The 20,824-nt window shown below is 36.7% G+C and overlaps 1 protein-coding gene across 1 annotated transcript in view; it reads right to left on the reverse strand.

The window, feature by feature from the left end:
• LOC128260242 (uncharacterized) overlaps positions 1 to 20,824 on the reverse strand; it is a 133,561-nt gene that overhangs the window by 63,639 nt on the left and 49,098 nt on the right. Inside the window, 4 exon segments of the mRNA XM_052993066.1 lie at positions 6,839 to 6,950; positions 11,564 to 11,674; positions 11,677 to 11,722; positions 11,784 to 11,882. Coding sequence (XP_052849026.1) covers positions 6,839 to 6,950; positions 11,564 to 11,674; positions 11,677 to 11,722; positions 11,784 to 11,882 — 368 coding nt within the window.

Here is a 20,824-nt window from a genome sequence, read left to right on the forward strand (position 1 = left end):
GTTCCTATAGGATATATACATTGATTTGCAGCTCAATTATTATATAGTTTTTATACCCTTGCAGAGGGTATTATAATTTCAGTCAGAAGTTTGCAACGCAGTGAAGGAGACATCTCCGACCCTATAAAGTATATATATTCTTGATCAGCATCACTAGGCGAGTTGATCTAGCCATGTCCGCCTGTCCGTCCGTCTGTCCGTCCGTTTCTACGCAAACTAGTCTCTCAGTTTTAAAGCTATCTGCATGAAACTTTCCCAAAAGTTGTCTTTCTATTGCAGGTAGTATATAAGTCGGAACGAGCCGGTTCGGACGACTATAGCATATAGCTCCCATAGGAACAATCGGAAAAATAAATTTAAAAAAATTATAACTTTTCTATTTTTCAATTTTTTTTTTAGTTCTTCGACACATAGTAATGGTTAATTATTTCATAATTACGATTTATATTTCATCAAAATCGGACGACGATAGCATATAGCTCCCATAGGAACAATCATAAAAATAAATAAAAACAAGAAGGAAAGCAAACTTCGGCAAGCCGAAGTTCATATACCCTTGCAGCTATTGCATTAATTAAATACTTTTGAAAACATTTAAATTATGATTTACTTGAGTATGTGCTAAAAAAAAACTTTGAAACTATGATGATTTGCAGCTCAATTATTAGATAGTTATTTTATATATTTTTATTATTTCTATGGGAGCTATATGCTATAGACGTCCGATTTTGATAAAATTTATACCATAATTCTGAAATAAATAAACATTGCTATATGTCGAAGAACTAAACAAAAAATTAAAAAACAGCAAAGTTATAATTTTTTTTCATTTATTTTTCCGATTGTTCCTATGGGAGCTATATGCTATAGTCGTCCGATTTTGATGAAATTTAAATTGTAAATCGGAAATATTTTACCATTACTATATGTTGAAGAACTAAACAAAAAATTAAAAAACAGCAAGTTATAATTTTTTTTCATTTATTTTTCCGATTGTTCCTATGGGAGCTATATGCTATAGTCGTCCGAGCCGGCTCGTTCCGACTTATATACTACCTGCAATAGAAAGACAACTTTTGGAAAAGTTTCATGCAGATAGCTTTAAAACTGAGAGACTAGTTTGCATATAAACGGACGGACAGACGGACGGACAGACGGACATGGCTAGATGGACTCTACTAGTGATGCTGATCAAGAATATATATACTTTATAGGGTCGGAAAAGTCTCCTTCACTGCGATTGCAAACTTCTGACTGAAATTATAATACCCTCTGCAAGGGTATAAAAATGATAACTTTGGTGTTTTTTAATTTTTTTTTTAGTCCTTTGAGATATAGTAATGGTTAAATATTTCAGAATTACGTTTTAAATTTCATCAAAATCGGACGACTATAGCATATAGCTCCCATAGAAACAATCATAAAAATAAATAAAAAAAATTATAACTTTGGTTTTTTTTTTAATTTTTTTTAATGGTAATGGTTAATATTTCAGAATTACGGTATATGAACTTCGGCACGCCGAAGTTTGCTTCCTTTCTTGTTTTCATTTATTTTTCCGATTGTTCCTATGGGAGCTATATAGTCGTCCGATTTTGATGAAATTTAAACCGTAAATCGGAAATTGCTGATTTATCTGCCAAGTTCTTCCAAGCTACCTATAAGACGGATTCCTGACTAACTTCAGTTTACCTTTACAATTGAATCAAGTGAAATTGTGTTTCTTCCCCGGTAATAACAAAAAGTTCTCTTCTAAAGGATTTGGAGACCACAAAACCAACATACTCTCCAGGGCCGGACGTACTTCCTGGGTGCATGCTTAAGCAACTATTTGTACACAGATTCTTAAGCTGTTTCAATTGTCTACCTCAACATCAGTTTTTCCAACTATCTGGAAAGATTCTTTTATTATTTCACTCCATAAAAAGGGAGGTAAGTCGGATGTTCGAAATTAAATCTGATTATAGGATTTAATAATAAAATGCAGACTGATGTTATATATAAAGATTTTAGTAAGGCTTTTGATTCTGTTAAGTGTTATTAAGCATATCACCTATCAGCCAGATGCCGACACCTCATCTTGGAATTGGCCTCGAAATACTCCACTAGCATTCTATAAAGCTCACCCAATAGATTTGCTGTTAGGAACTGAAACAGAGAGACAAATAAAACTGGGTCCCAATCTTCCTTCTTCGCAAAAATCCTTGCAAAAAACCACTGAACGCTCTAAACGAGCCAGCCCAAGAACACCGCACTGTTATTCTCCTACATTAGAGGAATCGATAAACAAAAACCTGAAAAGACTCTGACAGTTAGATGAAGTGGTGAAGGTGTGCGAAAAGGTGTGAGCAAGCTTTCCTGAAAACAGTTCACCAGGAGCCAATTGGTAAGTAGTCGCACAGCTGCCGTTCAAGGATAATCATTCAATGTTGGGCAAGTCGTACGACACAGCTCGTTGCAGTTTTGAAACTCTTGAACGTCGTTTAAAGGGATAACCGGAAGTCAAGGCTGTACGAAGATCTCAATAATTTAACTTTGGTGCTTAAGCCCAGGCTAGATGAGCCTCACTTTTATATTCCACACCACTCCGTATTCAAGCCAAGTAGCCCCACAACTAAATTGAGAATTGTTTTCTACGCGTCTTGTAAGAATTCTTCTGGAGTATCGTTGAATGACCCACTTATGGTGGGACCAGTGTTCAATTAAACACTGTAACCTACGGTACGCCGTCAGCGTCGTATCTTGCTATCCGCAGCATAGTCTATCTGGCCGACTTGTACGGCGCTAACAATAAGAACGGTTCAGAAGCGTTGGAATCATTGTTCTTCGCGGACAATTTTTTTTGTGGTCATGATACCATGGACGGACTTAGGCAAATTAAACGCGAAGTTACCGACATTATAATAGGGGTGGATTCGAGCTAAGAAAATGGCACTCGAATCACAAGGAATTCTGAGACGATATCTCATTTTGGGATTAATACACAACTAAAATTCTTAACCCTTTTTAAAGGCACCATAGTTGGGTTTTCGTTATCATATCATTCGACTTTTGGTGGTAAATGCTCCAGAAGCAGCCAGACGCGTTCTTAGATCGTAAATACATTGCGTGCGTTATAAGCCACAGTTGCAGTGACAAGTCATGGGAAATCTTCCGGAGAGGCGTCTAACAGTTTCAAGGCCTTTTGCACGATGCGGTGTTGACTTCGCTAGACCAGTCAACATATACATGCGTATAAGAGGGAAGGGCCCATCAAAAGGTTTTATATTCTCATTCGACTGCTTGGCGTCAAAGGCCGTCCATATCGAATTGGTTTCGGACCTTTTAACGGAGGCATTTATAGCAGCCTTAAAACGCATGATTGGGAGACGCTGACTACCAACAGTTATATTTTGTGACAATGCCACAATTTTTAAGGGTGTTTGTTAGACATTAAAGGCACTGCGTGAATTTCTATTTAAAACTAAAACTAAATTAGCTCAGCACGGCTCTTATCGACATCGAGAATAATGCTACTAACATCCTTGCGTGCGTTGCCTGAAGTCCCATCCGAAGGCGGAAACATCGATAACTTGAAACGGTGGAGAAGAGTCAGCGCAATGAAGCAACAATTTTGGAAACGATGGGTCCACGAGTACGTAGCAGAGCTGCAGCAGGGATCGAAGGTAGTGGACAACCTAGCTATTGGGAAAATGGTCATCGTCATGGCATACAACTACACAAATCGCAATCCAAATTTTTATTAAATCTAATTCGCTAAAATTCGACGTAATCACACCGGCCAAATCACAGTCCGGCAAGAGAAGGCTCATGTCCTTACACCACCTACACATTTATTGACTGCTGTAACAAATTTGAATAAAAACTTATATGGGTTATTCTTTTACAAACCAAACACTTTTCAATAAGTCACATTTTTGACTTGCCTCAAATTTGTATACCTTTGCAGAGGGTATTATAATTTCAGTCAGAAGTTTGCAACGCAGTGAAGAAGACATTTCCTATATAGTATATATATTCTTGATCAGTATCACTAGGAGAGTCGATCTAGCCATGTCCGTCTGTCCGTCCGTCTGTCCGTCCGTCTGTCCGTCCGTCTGTCCGTCCGTCTGTCAGTCTGTCAGTCTGTCCGTCTGTAAGTCTGTCAGTCTGTCCGTCTGTAAGTCCGTTTCTACCCAAACTAGCCTCTCAGTTTTAAAGCTATCTGCATGAAACTTTCCCAAAAGTCGTCTTTCTATTGCAGGTAGTATATACGTCTGATCGAACGACTATAGCATATAGCTCCCTTTTAAGAGACGAATTACAGGCTGTGCCCCAGCACCCTTTTTTTTAAAGAAAACTTTAAAACGCAACTTTTTTTTGGGCCACTAATTTAACCAAAAAAAAGGATTGGTACAGTGTCTCAAGTATGACATTCGACAAAAAAAAAACATTTTTTGTACGTACAGTGAGCTCTTTATGTTTGGGGTCATCTTGGTAAAACTTAAATTGTTTGCCTTCTATTGTATAATGCATTCCCAAACCATCACCGACAATTTTCCAAATTTTATTGTCGGAATAATGTTGCGCTGATCTAAAGCTGTTAGCGCCATACTCTGGTTGATCTATCATTGTAGTACAGCATTATTTTGGTTTCATCTCAATAATAGTCCTTCTTGATGCTCATGTTGACAGCATAAGTAAACCGCTTTTTAACGTTTGCTTTCGAAAGCAGTGGCTTCTTACGCACAACTCTTGACGAGTATTTGTTCCGCAGAATTAGTTGGCGGACGGTTTCGTGTGAAACGACCGTACCACACTCTTCTTCCAACACCTTAGCAAGGGGTCTGGTCGAAATTTGGAAGTTTTGAAGGACATTACGCATGATAAAGTGTACGGACCACCTCATTTTCGGCTCGATTTAGAGCATTATTAATTGTTTTGCGCGATACACGAAACATATCCACTAACACAGCTACAGATTTTCCCAATTGGTGATTATAATAAATCAATTGGGTAACTTCAAAAGTCAATCTAACTCCAGGCATGTTAATTACTAAAAAAGTAGCTTTTTGACACGTGTGCAGTAAGATTTCGCAACCAATAGAAACGAAAAACAAACATAGATAACGGTAAGGCACCGTTTTTTCTTCAAGAACTGTCTTCATAACTGTCAATTATGTGTAACCTTTAATTTTGTTGCTTAAAAATTTTCCCTTGCGCTGTTTTGTTATACTCTTGCAAAGAGTATTATAATTTTGATCAGAAATTTGTAACGCAGTGAAGGAGACGTTTCCGACCCCATAAAGTATATGTATTCTTTATCACGATCAATAGAGGAGTCTATATAGCCATGTCCGTCTGACCGTATTTCTGTCTGTTTAAATACCGACTGCGAGCTCAGCTTAAAAGCTAGCGATCTAAAACTATCACAGTCATCCCCGATCGGACATCTATATCTTATAGCTTCCATAGGAACCATCGGATATAACTTGCAATAAATAAAGATATTTCGCGCAGTGCAAAAGCTATTGACATGCATCTTTCCAAGTCGTATTTTTTTATGCACACCTTGATCAGTGGAAAAGCTCCCATAGAAACAATAGGGTAAAATCGGTTTCATTTTTATACTTTTCAGGATATTTTGCACAGTAAAAAAGCTATTGACATGAATCTTTCCTAATCTTATTTTTTTATGCATACCTTGATCAGGGTAAAAAGGAATAATAGGGGGAAATCGGTCCAAATTTGATGCGAGGGTATTAAAATTCGGCTGGCCAAAGTTAGCTACCATCCTCGTTTGTTATAATTTTGGCACATTCTCATTAAAAGTATTATATATTCTGCATTAAATAATATTGAAAAATCTTAACCAAAGTCGTTTTTTTGCATCCAAAGTCAAAAATTATGTTTTTTTCCGTGTGTAAAGAGTCCCTTGACATACTGTAGATGAACATAACAGCAAGGTTTATGCAAAGTTGATTTTTTATTATACCCGTTACGAGTGGAGTAAAAAAAACTACGAATCAGACAGAAAAAAGCGTTTCCGACCCTACAAAATATATATTTCTTGATCAGTCTATATATCCGCATGAACGTTAAAAAGCTATAAAAGCTACAAATTTTGAACTTAAAATGTTGGTTCTGCCGACTTGTTTCCCTGCTGTGAAACCAGGATATTTCGAGCTTGAAAACGCGTTACTACATTTTAGAGCTTTTTCGTCGCGCTAAGCTTTATTGATTGTTTGAATCCCTTTATTGTGAAGATTTCTTCTTTCGTCCTTGTTATTCAAAAACTTTGGATTTTAATGCATCTTGAACCAAACACACCAAGCGTCCAAGGCTTTTCACAATTTCCCGAAGAATTTTTCCATAACTTTGAAGACTTACGGCAATATTCGTTTCTCCAAGCGTGCAATGCGTATTTCGGCCGGTCTTAATAATTTTCTTAACTCGAATATACTTTAATAAGCAAGGTTTAGGTTAAATCTCTTAAAATTTAGTAAAACCACGAGTGTACTTATTATTTTGACCACAGCAAAAACGGTCATCCAGCTCGGATTTATGCGTTGCATTGAATGTATGGGGCTCTCCACTTTCATTTTGTATTTAAATATATTTTATCACTATAACTATTCGAAATATAATCGATTTGCAGAGCTGTATTCCATAAGATTCGAACAAGAAATATTAATATTTCTGTAAAAGTTTAAATTTTCCAATTTTGGTGTAATTTATTATTTTTTGGTATATAACTAGTAAATACGATAGTACGATATAACATTCAAAAAAATTTGGTATGTTCCAAAATGGAGAAGAGCTAAAACTTATAATGCTTTAGGCCGTGTCCTCTACTCACCATTCAACTTGCGTTAGAGAAGCAGGATTCGCAACATATTCACAATTAAGAAGAACGATTTCACTTGTATTGGCAATCATGTCAGATGGACTAACTTTTACAACGGGGGGATCTGTTGAAGAATAAAAATATATTATTATTATATTGATGTGTTGATAAAAGGGAAGCCAAAAAACTCTTTCAGTATATTAGTGTCAGGGCCACTTCACTGGTAAAAAGAAACTAGTGAGTTTAATTTTTTTTATCAGCTTAAAAAGTTAAAAATGGTATTCTGGTCTAGAAGCCTGAGATTCAGGCCGGTGAAGTGGGGTCTTAAAAAAAAATGGTGCGTCCGGGTTGACATGATTTTAGCCCTTGAAGAGAAAAAGTCAAACAAATTCTTTATTGGTAAAGACGCTGTTATCGGACTGACCACTTAAAAAAATAACTAACAAGAAAGGAAGCAAACTTCGGCAAGCCGAAGTTCATATACCCTTGCAGCTATTGCAAAAACTAATTATTCTTTAAAACATTAAAATTATGATTTACTTGCGTATATGTTTAAAAACATTGAAGCTGTGATGATTTGCAGCTCAATTATTACATAGTTATTTTATATATTTTTATTATTTCTATGAGAGCTATATGATATAGTCGTCCGATTTTGATGAAATTTAAATCGTAATTCTGAAATATTTAACCATTACTAAAAATCGAAGAACTAAAAAAAAAAATTAAAAACAGCAAAGTTATATTTATACCCTTGCAGAGGGTATTATAATCGATTATTTCAGTCAGAAGTTTGCAACGCAGTGAAGGAGACATCTCCGACCCTATAAAGTATATATGTATATTCTTGATCAGCATCACTAGGAGAGTCGATCTAGCCATGTCCGTCTGTCCGTCCGTCTGTCCGTCCGTTTCTACGCAACTAGTCTCTCAGTTTTAAAGCTATCTGCATGAAACTTTCCCAAAAGTTGTCTTTCTATTGCAGGTAGTATATAAGTCGGAACGAGTCGGATTGGACGACTATAGCATATAGCTCCCATAGGAACAATCGACACATAGTAATAGTTAATTATTTCAGAATTACGATTTAAATTTCATCAAAATCGGACGACTATAGCATATAGCTCCCATAGGAACAATCATAAAAATAAATAAAAAAAAATTATAACTTTGGTTTTTTATACCCTTGCAGAGGGTATTATAATTTCAGTCAGAAGTTTGCAACGCAGTGAAGGAGACGATAGGTCAGGTTAACATTCGGCATTTATGATATTTTCGTGAATTCTTCTTGTGATGGCGTAGTCAATTAAATCTGGATGTTTTTTCCAGTTAAGTGCTTTGTTGGATAATAGTGCTATATAGTTGTCTGGGGCGAGAGCTACAGTGAGTGTGCTTCACATTATAGTCACCTGCTGCGTGGAACTGATCACCTTATTAATTGAAGAAGTGGATAAATTGGTTTTCGGTGACAGGAAAAGACAGAGGCTAGTGAGGTCATACCACAGTTTGTATTTAGGCTTATTGTTGTAGCTTGCAAGTTGCTTGTTTCAGAAGAAGATTGTGTTTTAAACGTTATTTTTTAAACCAATATACCAGTACCACCGCAGCCATAAAATAAAGAGCCACTAATGAAGAAATCGCATGTTCGTCATAAAGTTCATGAGGTTTTTTGCAGAATGGATCTTTTTGGATCTGTTAAAGCGATGCTTGTTTCTGGCCGTGTTGTTGTGATTAAAGACATACCTGGATAGCAAAAGCAATAGCAAAAAAAAATTTAAAATTTAAAATTTATCGCATTTTTTTTATTTTATTTACTAATGCGGGTATTGATAAATTGAGACCACTATATGGATACTGCTGGAGATTTGATTGGTAATAAGTTTACTGCCTTTTTAACGTTAAATTCAAATTGTATTGTTTTGTTTATTATATTGTGTTTATCCCGCTAATTTTAACGATTAATGTTTATCAGTTGCTACCTTTTAATGGTAACAAATATTTTGTATACATTAAGGCCTCGCTTTCTTGTTCCGTTCTGTCGTCAACTTCAATGAATGAGCAAAATTGTACTTTTTATACTCTTGCAGAGGGTATTATAATTTCAGTCAGAAGTTTGCAACGCAGTGAAGGAGACATTTCCGACCCTATAAAGTATGTATATTTTTGATCAGCATCACGAGGAGAGTCGATCTAGCCATGTCCGTCTGTCCGTCCGTCTGTCCGTTCGTTTCTACGCAAACTTGTCTCTCAGTTTTAAAGCTATCTGCATGAATCTTTCCCAAAAATTGTCTTTCTATTGCAGGTAGTACATAAGTCGCAACGAACCGGATCGGACGACTATATCATATAGCTCCCATAGGAACAATCGGAAAAGTAAATAAAAAAAATTATAACTTCGGTGTTTTTTGCAAATCATCATATATTCAATTCTTTTAAGCATATACGCAAATAAATGATAATTTTAATGTTTTCAAGAATATTTAAATTTTCCAATAGCTGCAAGAGTGTAAAAACATCGGCTTGCCGAAGTTTGCTTCCTTTCTTGTTAAATACTATTTTTAATTTTTTTAGTTAGTTTTTCGATATTTAGTGATGGTTTCTTTTTTAAAAACAACGGTTTAAATTTGATTCAAATCGGACGACTAAGTCATATAGGTCCCATGAATAAAATCGGAATATTAATAAATTAATTTAAACTTAACAAAAATCTGACATCTATTTACATTAGAAAGTTTGAAAGGTTAGAAAGTTTATTCGATATCGACAGATGTTAAACATTAAAATATACCAACAAAAAACTTGTTTCTATTAATTTACTTTGTGAGTATAAAAACAGTATTACTTTTATTGTGAGTGTAAAAAAAACAATAGGCAAGGTATCGCCATAGGAGAAATAGATTAAGTGATATATTCTACAATTGATTTGGTAAGATTTCATTAAGTACAAATCAGAGATTGAATAAATATATTAAATAATTGTTATAAGTGCAAGGGTATATGAACTTTGGCTTGACAAAGTTTCCTTCCTTTTTTTTTTTTTTGCAATAAAAACCGTTAAATTGCTTTATTAAAAGGTGCAAACAAACAAGAACGGTATAGTCGAGTTCCCTGACTACCCGTACCCGTTACTTTGGCAAAAAACTTGAAACTAAGTATTTCCCCTACAAAACAATCGAAGTAAAAGTGGCGCCATCTGTCGAACTGCATAGCCAACACTAGAACTAACAGTTCCTTCGTTCTATCTCCCTTCTGCAGCGATTACCACCAGAGCAGCGGCCGAGCAGCGGCAGAGGGCGGCAGAGGCGCGGCCGAGCTGCGGCAGATGACTTCATAAGGGCTTAATATAGGTCGGAAATACTTCCGACTTTTAAACGATTAAAATATACCCTTGGAATATTGGAATATTATTAAAATAGTCAACAAATTCAAAAGGTAAAAAATTATATGAAAAAAAATTTTAAAAATGTAATACTAATAACTACAATTTTAATAATCGTACAAAAAAATTGTTTGCTTAATCATACAATCTATCACATTTAGTTTGAGCCAATAGGACTTTTTAAGTATTTCCGCTTACTCAAAATTAAGAAATATCTAACTACCTAAATAACTGTGAATTGCTTCGTAGATTAATAAACTACTTTAAAGATCAATACACTTGTACAAAAGTTTGTTTTCATAATGGATACAGACTAGAGGCCAACAATTTTATTATTGACACCCGCAACGGTCATTTTAAATGAAACTGTTTAATATTCATGCATTGCCAGAACTGTGTATGTTGTATGCTTTTAGAGCTTTGCAGAAATAAGACTGTAGTTTCAAACAAAAACTGATATCAAGTAAAAACACCTCTAGACGAGGTACTTATTACGTGACGATAGCACCTTCAACTCCAAATACTTTTGATATCAGATTTTGTAACGATTATTATTTATTTTACCAAAAATAATTACTTTTTATACCCTTGCAGAAGGTATTATAATTTTGGTGAGAAGTTTATAGCGCAGTGAGGGAGACGTTCCCGACCATATAAAGTATATATATTCTTGTTTCAAAGCAGAGAGCTGATTATAAAACAAATTGAATAAAAAAGAAGTTATTTATTTTGGTAAAATAAATAAATGTTACTAAGACTTATATCAGAAGTTTTTGGTGCTATCGTCACGTAAATTTTACCTCGTCAATCTTATCTTGAAGAACATTTAAATAGATTGAAAAACAGCGAGGTTATACATATTTTAATACCCGTTAATCGTAGATTAAAAGCGTATATTGTTTTCGTTGAAAAGTATGTAATAGGTAGAAGAAAGAGTTTCCTACCGTATAAAGTATATATGTTCTTGATCAGGATCAATAGCCGAGTCGATCTAGCCATGTCCGCCTGTATGAACTCTGTGACATGTTAGACCGCAGTTGGACTGTGTGTGTGTGTGTTTCGAGTATTTCTAGCAAATCGAGCTAATATTAAAGAAATTATAGGGTTTAAAGTTCGGCCTCTGCCGAACAGAACGAGAGAACTCTTAGTGGGAGAGGGGGGTAGTTCACGCACTTAGCTTCTAGTGTTGGCTATATAGCTCGACAGATGGCGCCACCTAAAACTCGATTGTTTTGTAGGGGGAATACATTTCTAGAGGCTTTTTCGATAACTTTTTGAGTGGTAAGAAAAGTGACCAGTTTTTAGTTTATTCGCATCCGTGAGAATTTAAGGATCAAAGACAGGGCTTATAGACTTACACAAAACTTCCAATATTAGCGCGGATGAAATTGGTTTTTCTCGATTTAATTGCAAAACAACGTTTTCAGCCTCACAGCGAAAAACACGGTCATTCTCAAAACGAGTTGCAATAAAATTAGTTCTGATTGGGTGTGATAAGTGCCATCATTCGTTTCAAACTATGGAAAAAATATGGTAAGGCATAAACATTAATGTGCAATTATATGATTTATCTTTTACCGCTTTCATCCGAATTTCAGTTAGGTTATTTGTTTCAGCACTTATTAGGTAAGTTGAATTATACCATGAAAGATTAACAGCTGGGCGAGCGCCGTAAATCTGAAAATGGAAAACAGACTTGTTTATAAGTTCAAAGAAATATAAAGTAATATATTATGCAAAAATTATTATTTCAGTAATATTTTATACCCTTAATAATATTGCAAAAATTTTACCCATAAGAAAAATCGGAAAAATAAATAAAAAAAATTATCACTTTGCTGTTTTTCAATTTTTTTTTTAGTTTTTCGACATATAGTAATGGTTAAATATTTCAGAACTACGGTTTAATTTTCATTAAAACCGGACGACTATATCATATAGCTGCCATAAGAACTATCGAGCAACTAAGCTGCATATTTAATAATTAAGTTAAGAACATCTAAAAAATTTTTAAACAAAAACAAGAAAGGAAGAAAAATTGGGCTACCCAATGTTTACTACTACGGTTTAATTTTCATTAAAACCGGACGACTATATCATATAGCTGCCATAAGAACTATCGAGCAACTAAGCTGCATATTTAATAATTAAGTTAAGAACATCTAAAAAATTTTAAACAAAAACAAGAAGGGAAGAAAAATTGGGCTACCCAATGTTTATATACCTTCTAAATTTAGATTTTTTTCGCGAGTTTGTTGAAGCTATGACGATTTTAGCTCAATTACTGGATCGTTTCTATGGTTTCTATCGTTTCCGATTTTAATAAAACTAAAACTTTTTTTCTAAAATTACAAATTTAAAATAAGGAGAAATTACATTTTTTAAAACAAAATATTTTATTCTTTCCTCTTATTCTACTCGCGTAATCTGGCATATAAAAATTAATAAAATTTGTATACCCTTGCAGAGGGTATTGTAATTTTAGTCTAAAGTTTGCTACGCAGTAAAGAAGACGTCTCCGACCCTATATAGTAATATATGCTTGACAGCATTACAAGTAGAGTTTATCTAGCTTTGTCCGTCTGTCAATCCGTCCGTCAGTTTCTACGCAAACCAGTCTCTCAGTTTTAAAGCTATCTGCATGAAACTTTTCAAAAAGTTGTCTTCCTATTGCAGGTAGTATATAAGTCGGAACGAGGCGGATCGGACTATAGCTTATAGCTTCCTTAAAAACAATAGGAAAAATAAACGAAAAAAATTTGTATCTTTGTGAGTTTTTAATTTTTTTTAGATCTTCGAGATATAGTAAAGGTTTATTTCTTATACCCTTGCTGGTGTCCACCGTATTTCTACCTGTGCTTTTATTTTAGACTGGATCTAAGTTCCACACGACTAACATAAAAAATCCACAAAAATTCGAATTTCCAATGAATTTCTGGCATGATTAGCTTGGCCGATTTAGTCGGATACCAAAAATAAGTTAAAATTTATTAAGATATTTTTTTAATAATCCAATTACTCAGTATGACAATGTTAATGATTGATCTATTGGTAGTACAATTTTGTAAAATGCACCAGATCGGTTGGCCACAACTCGAGATGTAAAATAAAACTTGAAAAGACAGCTGACAAAAACTCCAAAATATCTATAAAAAAAACTGACCCAAAGAAAAATTTTTAATGGTTAACACGTAATCTAGAAGTCGCACTCTACCAGAAATTTGTATCATGGGCTTGGAGGTATTTCGGCTGTATACTAGTGTTATAATACCATCTGCAAGGGTAAAAACAATAACTTTGCTATTTTTTTTTTTAAATTTACGACGACTATATCATTTGTGCAACAGCTGCAAGGGCAAATAAACTTCGGCTTGCCGAAGCTTGCTTTATTTTTTGTTATAGTTAAATCATGTTATATGCACCCAGAAAAAAAAAGAACGGAAAAAAACGAGAACGTTATTCTTGATTTCTGTTTTCGCTCTCAATTTGTAAACGTTCATTCGCAAAAATCGATCAAAATCGTACACACAAACTTTTTTGTTCTTAAATATTCGCTCGCCTGCTGACGCTCTCAATTTTCATCTGTTTTTTCACAAAAATAGAACTCCGTTCATAAAATCGTTCTTTAATGTTTAGCCTAGGGGTTCAGGGTCTTCGAACATCAAACGTTGGGTAGTTAATAAGGTTCCACAAAGGTCAAAGGTAATCAAATGACTTTTTTTGTTTGTTTTTTTTTTAATGTTCTTCTTTCATCTTTATTCATTTTTAAGTTGACTTTATTTCGTTGCAAACATTTAACTTTGAATTCTTAAATGGGTTTGGTACATAGTTGAATGTGATGCCAGATTGGCGCAACCTGCTAATGCATCCTTGGTTGAAATCGAGGTTGGGTCGACATGGTGCGAAAAAAATTAGTTTGCATTCCTTTTCATTCTAATTTAAAATTAAATCAATGACAAAAAGGAGAACAAGAATAAAAATATTTATTTTTTCAGATGGTCTCTCGCGGAATCTAAAGGGGGCTTCACATTTTTTACAAGAACACTTGTCCACTCAAATTGGGTATTAAATTTTTTGGGTAGAGCACGAATTCGAATTTTCAGATAAAACATTAAACATTAAACAATCTCGTTCAGCGGATTGCAACACTCAAAAGGTCGAACCATTTTAAATATTTTAACTTAAATTAAAATTTAAAAATACAAAATATATTTTTTTCGATGGGTTAATAGATATTGTAAAAAAGTCATTCATTTTGAACAGACTAGTCCAAGGTTAGACATTTTTTATTTAAGATGTGCCTTTAACTTAAAACCGCTCTAAAAAAACAACTTATTTTCCTCCGCTATCAAAAAAAAAAATTTTTTTTGTACGACCCAATTATGAGTTGTTATTGGTTTTATTTGGATTTAAAATAATTTAAATGTAAACGATCCGAGTTCAGATGTTTGTGCCAATCAAATGTCGGTGTATCAGGCTTATTGAAAAGTCCACAAATGCGCCAATGGAATTAGGCTATAAATTAGGCTAATAAATCAAAATGTTGTCTTCTTTTGCTTTTTCTGTGCAGCTTATCCGAATTTTACCAAAAGCTAGGACAGACAAAACTAGGGCAATTGATAAAAGGCAGCTGAAAAAGCTGTTTCATAAAAAAGCTGCTGGACAAATTCTGCAAAAACGTTTTAAGTTGTTTCCTTAAAATATTCTCCGGTGACCGTTTAGCAATTCAAATATTTAGACGTATAAGGAATAAAATTAGTTTTAAAATAAAACAAGAAAGGAAAAAACTTTGGCAAGCCGAAGTATATATACATTTCCAGCTATGGCAAAAATTAAATATTCATTAAAACATCTAAATTTAGATTTATATGCGTATATGTTTAAAAACATTGTATAATCGGCAAATCATTTTCAAGTTTTGAGGATCCATGTCTTTTGGGGTCCTGTTACAAATAAATAGGTCAAAGTTTGCGACAAGACACATCAACTTTAACAACACAAAAATGCTAGAAAAATTAAGACCATAGAATCTACCATCTGGATCCGCCATCATCCTACTACTTGACGTAAGTCAACGGATAGTGCATCAGCTTCCGTGCCAGAAACGCAAGAAAAGGCCCCGCATTCCGGACCTGTATTATACTACATTGCGACCGAGGACAGTCGCGTTTAAGGAGAGAAGAGTTAACACCCAAAATAGTACAAAATACCAGACAGAAGAAAAGAGTAAGCATTGATTGCTCAACAAACGGCAATGCAATGCGATCGTGGGAATGCACAACAGTTTGCCAGAGTACATCGAACTTAACTAAGAGCATACAATAAAACAATAATTAAATTGCAATTGCTGCCCAATTACAATTAAGTTTGACCACGGCGACGGGGAGCAAGAGCAGCAACCAATAATATCAAAGAACGTCAGCAGAAACAGCACCAGCGACAGAGACGGTGACAGCGATGGAGCCACGCGTAGCTATAATCAATAATTGTTTAACTTAAGTAAATTAGTTCTTAATTTAACTCAATAAAGAGAAGTTTGATTTATTTATAATAACATTATAACCATTATTTTAACTGAGATAGTAATTGGTTGAAACTATACAATGTAAAAAACAACAAATGTAAATGATATAATCTGTACATTATATACAATGTAACGGCATGTTTATCTCACCACTTTTATAGCCGAAAGAGGTAAGGAGCAACGCGCTTTTTTCTTTTGTCAATTAGTCACTTTCTGGCAGTTTCACACGCAAGATGTATATCGGCTGCGTACCATATAATCGTATTAATAAATCGCTCTTATTATTTAACCTACAAGCACACGTAAAAAACGATCTTTGGCAGTATGTGGAAAACATGCCCTTGTCCAACCTAAGAAACTGACTCCGCCGTACGGAACGTACGACGAAAATGCGCGGGAAGATATTTTGTTACCTGTAAGTCCATAGAAGCTGACCTTGATCGACGGATGCCACTTATCCAAGCATTGTTGATGAAAATTGCAAGGGACTTTTTTAACTCGAGGGCCGGTGCGAAAAGCAGCGTTTTAAAGAAGCTGAAATTGCCACGTCTGTGTGAAGGTGCCAAAATACGAGAGCACATAAAGAAGCTATTTGATGCCGTGAAAAAGTTAAAGGAAATCGGCCTATTAATAGGAGATGATTTACTAGAAATCATTCAATCTGTCAGACAGCTTCGAATCTTTTAGATGTGCAATGGAGGCCCGGGACAATTTGCACGACCAGAATTTCTGAGAGTAAAAATACTGGAAAAGGCCGAAGCGAAGACACAATGTTAGCTAAACGTACAAAGGACAAGAACGAAAAGGTGCACAGAGAAAAAAATAACAGAAAATGGTATAACTGTAATAGAGTTGGATACATAGCTCGAAACTGCTGGAAAAGGTCGAATTAAAGAAGTGAAGAATCAGATCAAAGGGAGGGAACACAGAGAAATGGGGAGTCGACACTCGCACGCCAGGAGAGTTTCTGTGTGAACAAAACTAGAGTTTGGTGTCTAGACAGCACCGGTCTAACAACACTGAGAAAATCAACATAGAAATCGTGCATCCGCAACCGATGGCCAACTAATGGTTTGATACATACCGTATACATCGTCCAGAAAATCCCAAGGGTAGCATATTTAAGGACATTCGGCGCAAAAGCATGCCCTACCAAAAGGGCGTTCACAAGAGAAAGTTCGATTCAAGCTCCATTGAATGCAAGGTAATAATCTCTAATGAAGTCAAGTTTCTAAGTCTTCCTGGTTTTAATAAGGTAATCCAGTTTTTTTAAGAGTTCTACCTGGAACACAAGTTAGAAGGAACCAGCATCGAGATGACGACCACAAATCCCAGGCAAGACGAGGCAGCAACGATGACGCGGAAAACATCGACCCACGAGACGACGAGCTTTATGAAGATGGTGAATTGGCCAAAGCTTTCGCAGACGACTGCTAATGAGTCGCAAAAGTGGAGGAAGCGATCAAACACGAATTACTGGCACATCTGATCAACCGGTCATGGGAAATTGTGGAGCACCCAGTCAACAAGATGGCATTCCGCACTAAAGAATTAGAAAGCAGAGACTTCAAGACGAAAGTCCAATTAGTTGCCAAGGGATATGCCCACAGACCCGGCGAGGATTCCCACGAAACATTTTCACCAGTCGTCAGGTTCACGATCCAAATTCTCGGGGCATTAGTAGTGGTAGCGAATATAGAAGTTCATCAAATGGACGTCGTTACCGCCTATTTAAATGGAGAGCTTGAGGAAGAGATTTTCATGGACACTCCGCAAGGATTTAACGATTTCATTAACAAGATGGAACAATTACGCTCATTGTATCCGAAGAAGGAACTTAAGATTGAAAATACATCGACACAGTCAAGAACTGAATGGAAAATTACATTACAAATCACATTTCAAAATCCTGTCTAATAACTATTGCTAAGCTGGAAGGTCATTTCGTTGTAATCGGGTCCGGTCGGAAGCTCTGGCTAGGACCCTGGCGAGCTGGTTTGGATGAGAAGTTAGTTTGGTGTGGTAGGACGCTTTTTGTTTTGATATTTCATCTTTTACGGGTAGAATGCCAAGATCTCTGTGGATGTTGTCGTTCCGAACATACCAAGGTGCCCCAGTGATAGTTCTCAGGATTTTTGATTGTGCTCGCTGGATAATGTCGATGTTACTGCTGGTCGCGTTTCCCCACAATTGTGAGCCGTAAGTCCAGACTGGCTTAAACGTTGAATTGAAGTGCAGAACCTTGAAGTCCAGGCAGAGGGGGGAGCGAGCGTTTATGAGCCAATGGAGGTTATTGGATTTTAGTTTTAGATGAATTTTCTTAGCTTCGATATGTCTCCGCCATGTAAGTCTTCTGTCAAGGTGGACGCCAAGGTACGTTACATCGTCAGCTTGTGGAAGTGGCGTGTTATTCAGAGTTAGCGGGGGACACGTTTGTCTGTTAAGAGTAAACGTTATGTGTTTACACTTTTGCGCATTTATTTTTATACGCCAGTCTGATAACCACCTCTCCACTACCACTAGATGATCAGCTAGTTGTGCTGTTGCCTGAATTGGGCATTTGTACCGACTTAGGATCGCGGTATCGTCTGCGAATGTAGAAGTAGTTAGCCGCTTGTTCGTGGGAATATCTGCGGTGTAAAGGAGAAATAGAGTTGGGCCAAGGGCGCTACCTTGTGGACGAAGGCCCGCGCAACGTCAAGGAATACCGCACTGCAGTATTACCGAAGCTCGAATGCAGTTCGCATTTCTGTTGTTAATCTATTGACTTGATCTATTGTTTCATGGCTTTCTCGAAAGCCAAATTGTGCTCTTTCAGATGTGGGATTATGCGCGTCAGAAGGCATTTTTCGAGCAGTTTTGACAGACACGAGAGTAAACTTATCGGTCTGTATGAAGCTGGTATTGTGTGATCTTTTCCTGGCTTTGGGATCATTATGATTACCGACTTTTTCCATTTTGTTGGGAAGTAGCCAAGTCGTGTTATCCCGTTAAAGAGTTTACAAATTACCTCAACTGCACAGTTTGGGAGTTCAATTAGCATCTTAGGAGTTATTAGATCACCTCCTGGGGCCTTTTTTTGTATTTAATTGCTCGCTGATGACTTTTGCATCTTCGTTTGGTTGAAACAGAATCGGCGCCGTCGAAGGTGTAAAGCAAATGTACAAGCTCTGTCTTTGTCGCTTCTGGCCCAGCTGCCTGAAGAGTCTCATATGGGAGTTACTGTTTCGGCCGGCGCACTTAGATTTGGGTGGGCCCTTAACAAGGGATGCTTGGTGTTGGTGGGTGAAAGTTTCTTAATGTACTGGCGTTGTGCTTTTTCTTCTTCGTGCCTTAGAGCCCTGGTAAGTCTGGGACCAGCTTCCTTAAGACTATGTTTTGAGGATGGCGATCTGCTGGTTTGCCAAGCACGCCTTAAAAGTCTTTTCTCCAAAACAAGTTGTTCGATTTCAAGGTTAGTCTTGTGCTGGTGTGTGTGCCCATCCCTCCCTTGCGGTGTAGAGACTTTGGCTGCTGCGATGAGTACAGACTCCAGTGCATTGGCATAGCAGTCGATGTCCTCCTTGAAGTTGAGCTGTGGAGTTAGTTCGATGTGGGAACTAACGTACTTTTTGAACTTCAGCCAGTTGGTTCGATGCGACGTCAGCCTGCAAGGGTGCTCGATTAGTTCCAGGTTTTGAAGAAAAGTTATTAGCACTGGTGAGTGGTCCGATGATAGATCCAAAAGCGATTTTGCAGATATTAGATTGCGAGGAATATTTTTTGTCACAGCAAAATCAATTAAATCAGATAGTTCCCTAGGATCTGTGGGCCAGTATGTAGGACTGCCTGGTGAAACGTAGTCCAGTTTGTTGCATGTTTTGATGAGTGCATTATATAGTTGCCTTCCTTTGGGGGTCACAAGGCGGGATCCCCAGTGTGTGTGCTTGGCATTGTAATCACCTGCTGCTATAAATCGCTCTCCAAGTGAATTGTAGAAGTCCATGAATTGGTCTTCGGAGACTGTAAAGCGGGGTGGGCATTAGACAGCGGCAATGGCAAGGTTGCAGTTTCCCAATTGTAATTTATCGATGTAGATTGCAGATAATTTTTTGCCAACTGTTGGTTAAAGTGGTTTTTGATGCGGTCTCTTATTAGGATACCGGTTCCGCCATGTGCTTTACCATCTGGATGATCGGTGCCTTAGAACGTTTATCCCCGTATTTGAAAGTTATATTTGCTGGTGAGATGCGTTTCTGCCAGCAACATAACGTCGATGTGGTTTTCGTTCAGAAATTCAGTTATTTCAGGTATATGCCGTGAAACAACGTTGGCGTTCCACAGAGTTATTCGAAGGCTAGGCATAACCTTTAACCTCAACTTACGAAGTTCTATGTTTATTCGTAAAGCGGCAAGGTTTAAAAACGCTTCTGGTTACTATATACGACGACGTCTTGATCCTTGCCTCCAAAAACCCCGTTTGGCTAGCCGAGACCAAATGAGTCTGGCCCAAAAATTCGAAATTAAAACATAGGCAAAGTCAGCACCTGCCTAGGTATATTCATCTCGCATTAGCAATGTATTGCTTAACAAGCTGGTAAGCAGATTCGACATTGTCGAATGCAAGACTGCATTATCCCCATCGAAACCAAAAGCAACCTTAAGCGCCCAGACGTAGCTTTAGAATCGCAAATGAGAAAGTTTCTTAATCAGTTTCTACACGTGCAGATGGGCTTCAAGCCGAGGAGGCTCTGTACGGCGTGACTGACGCTGACTGGGGAGCAAACCTTAGCGACAGGCGATCCTATTCTGGACAGGCGTTCATACTATCAGGTGCAGCCGTATGTTTGGAAGCACGAAAACAGTAAACTGTGGCACTTTTAAGAACGGAATCGGAAAACCTTGCGATGTTCGAAGCAGTCAACGAAGCAATATACCTGAAGGGCATCTTAGCCAGCATTGCGCGAAAATGTGGCACAGTCCGTATCTACAATGATAACCAAAGCGCTCAAAAACTAGTATCAGGGTTTGGCTACAACCCGCGAAACACATTGATGTGCGCCATCACCATATTCAAGAAAGTCTGTGAAATGGCGAGATCCTAATCAAATAGGTA

This window comes from Drosophila gunungcola (assembly GCF_025200985.1).
Source record: "Drosophila gunungcola strain Sukarami chromosome 3L unlocalized genomic scaffold, Dgunungcola_SK_2 000031F, whole genome shotgun sequence".
Classification (NCBI taxonomy): Eukaryota; Metazoa; Arthropoda; class Insecta; order Diptera; family Drosophilidae; genus Drosophila; species Drosophila gunungcola.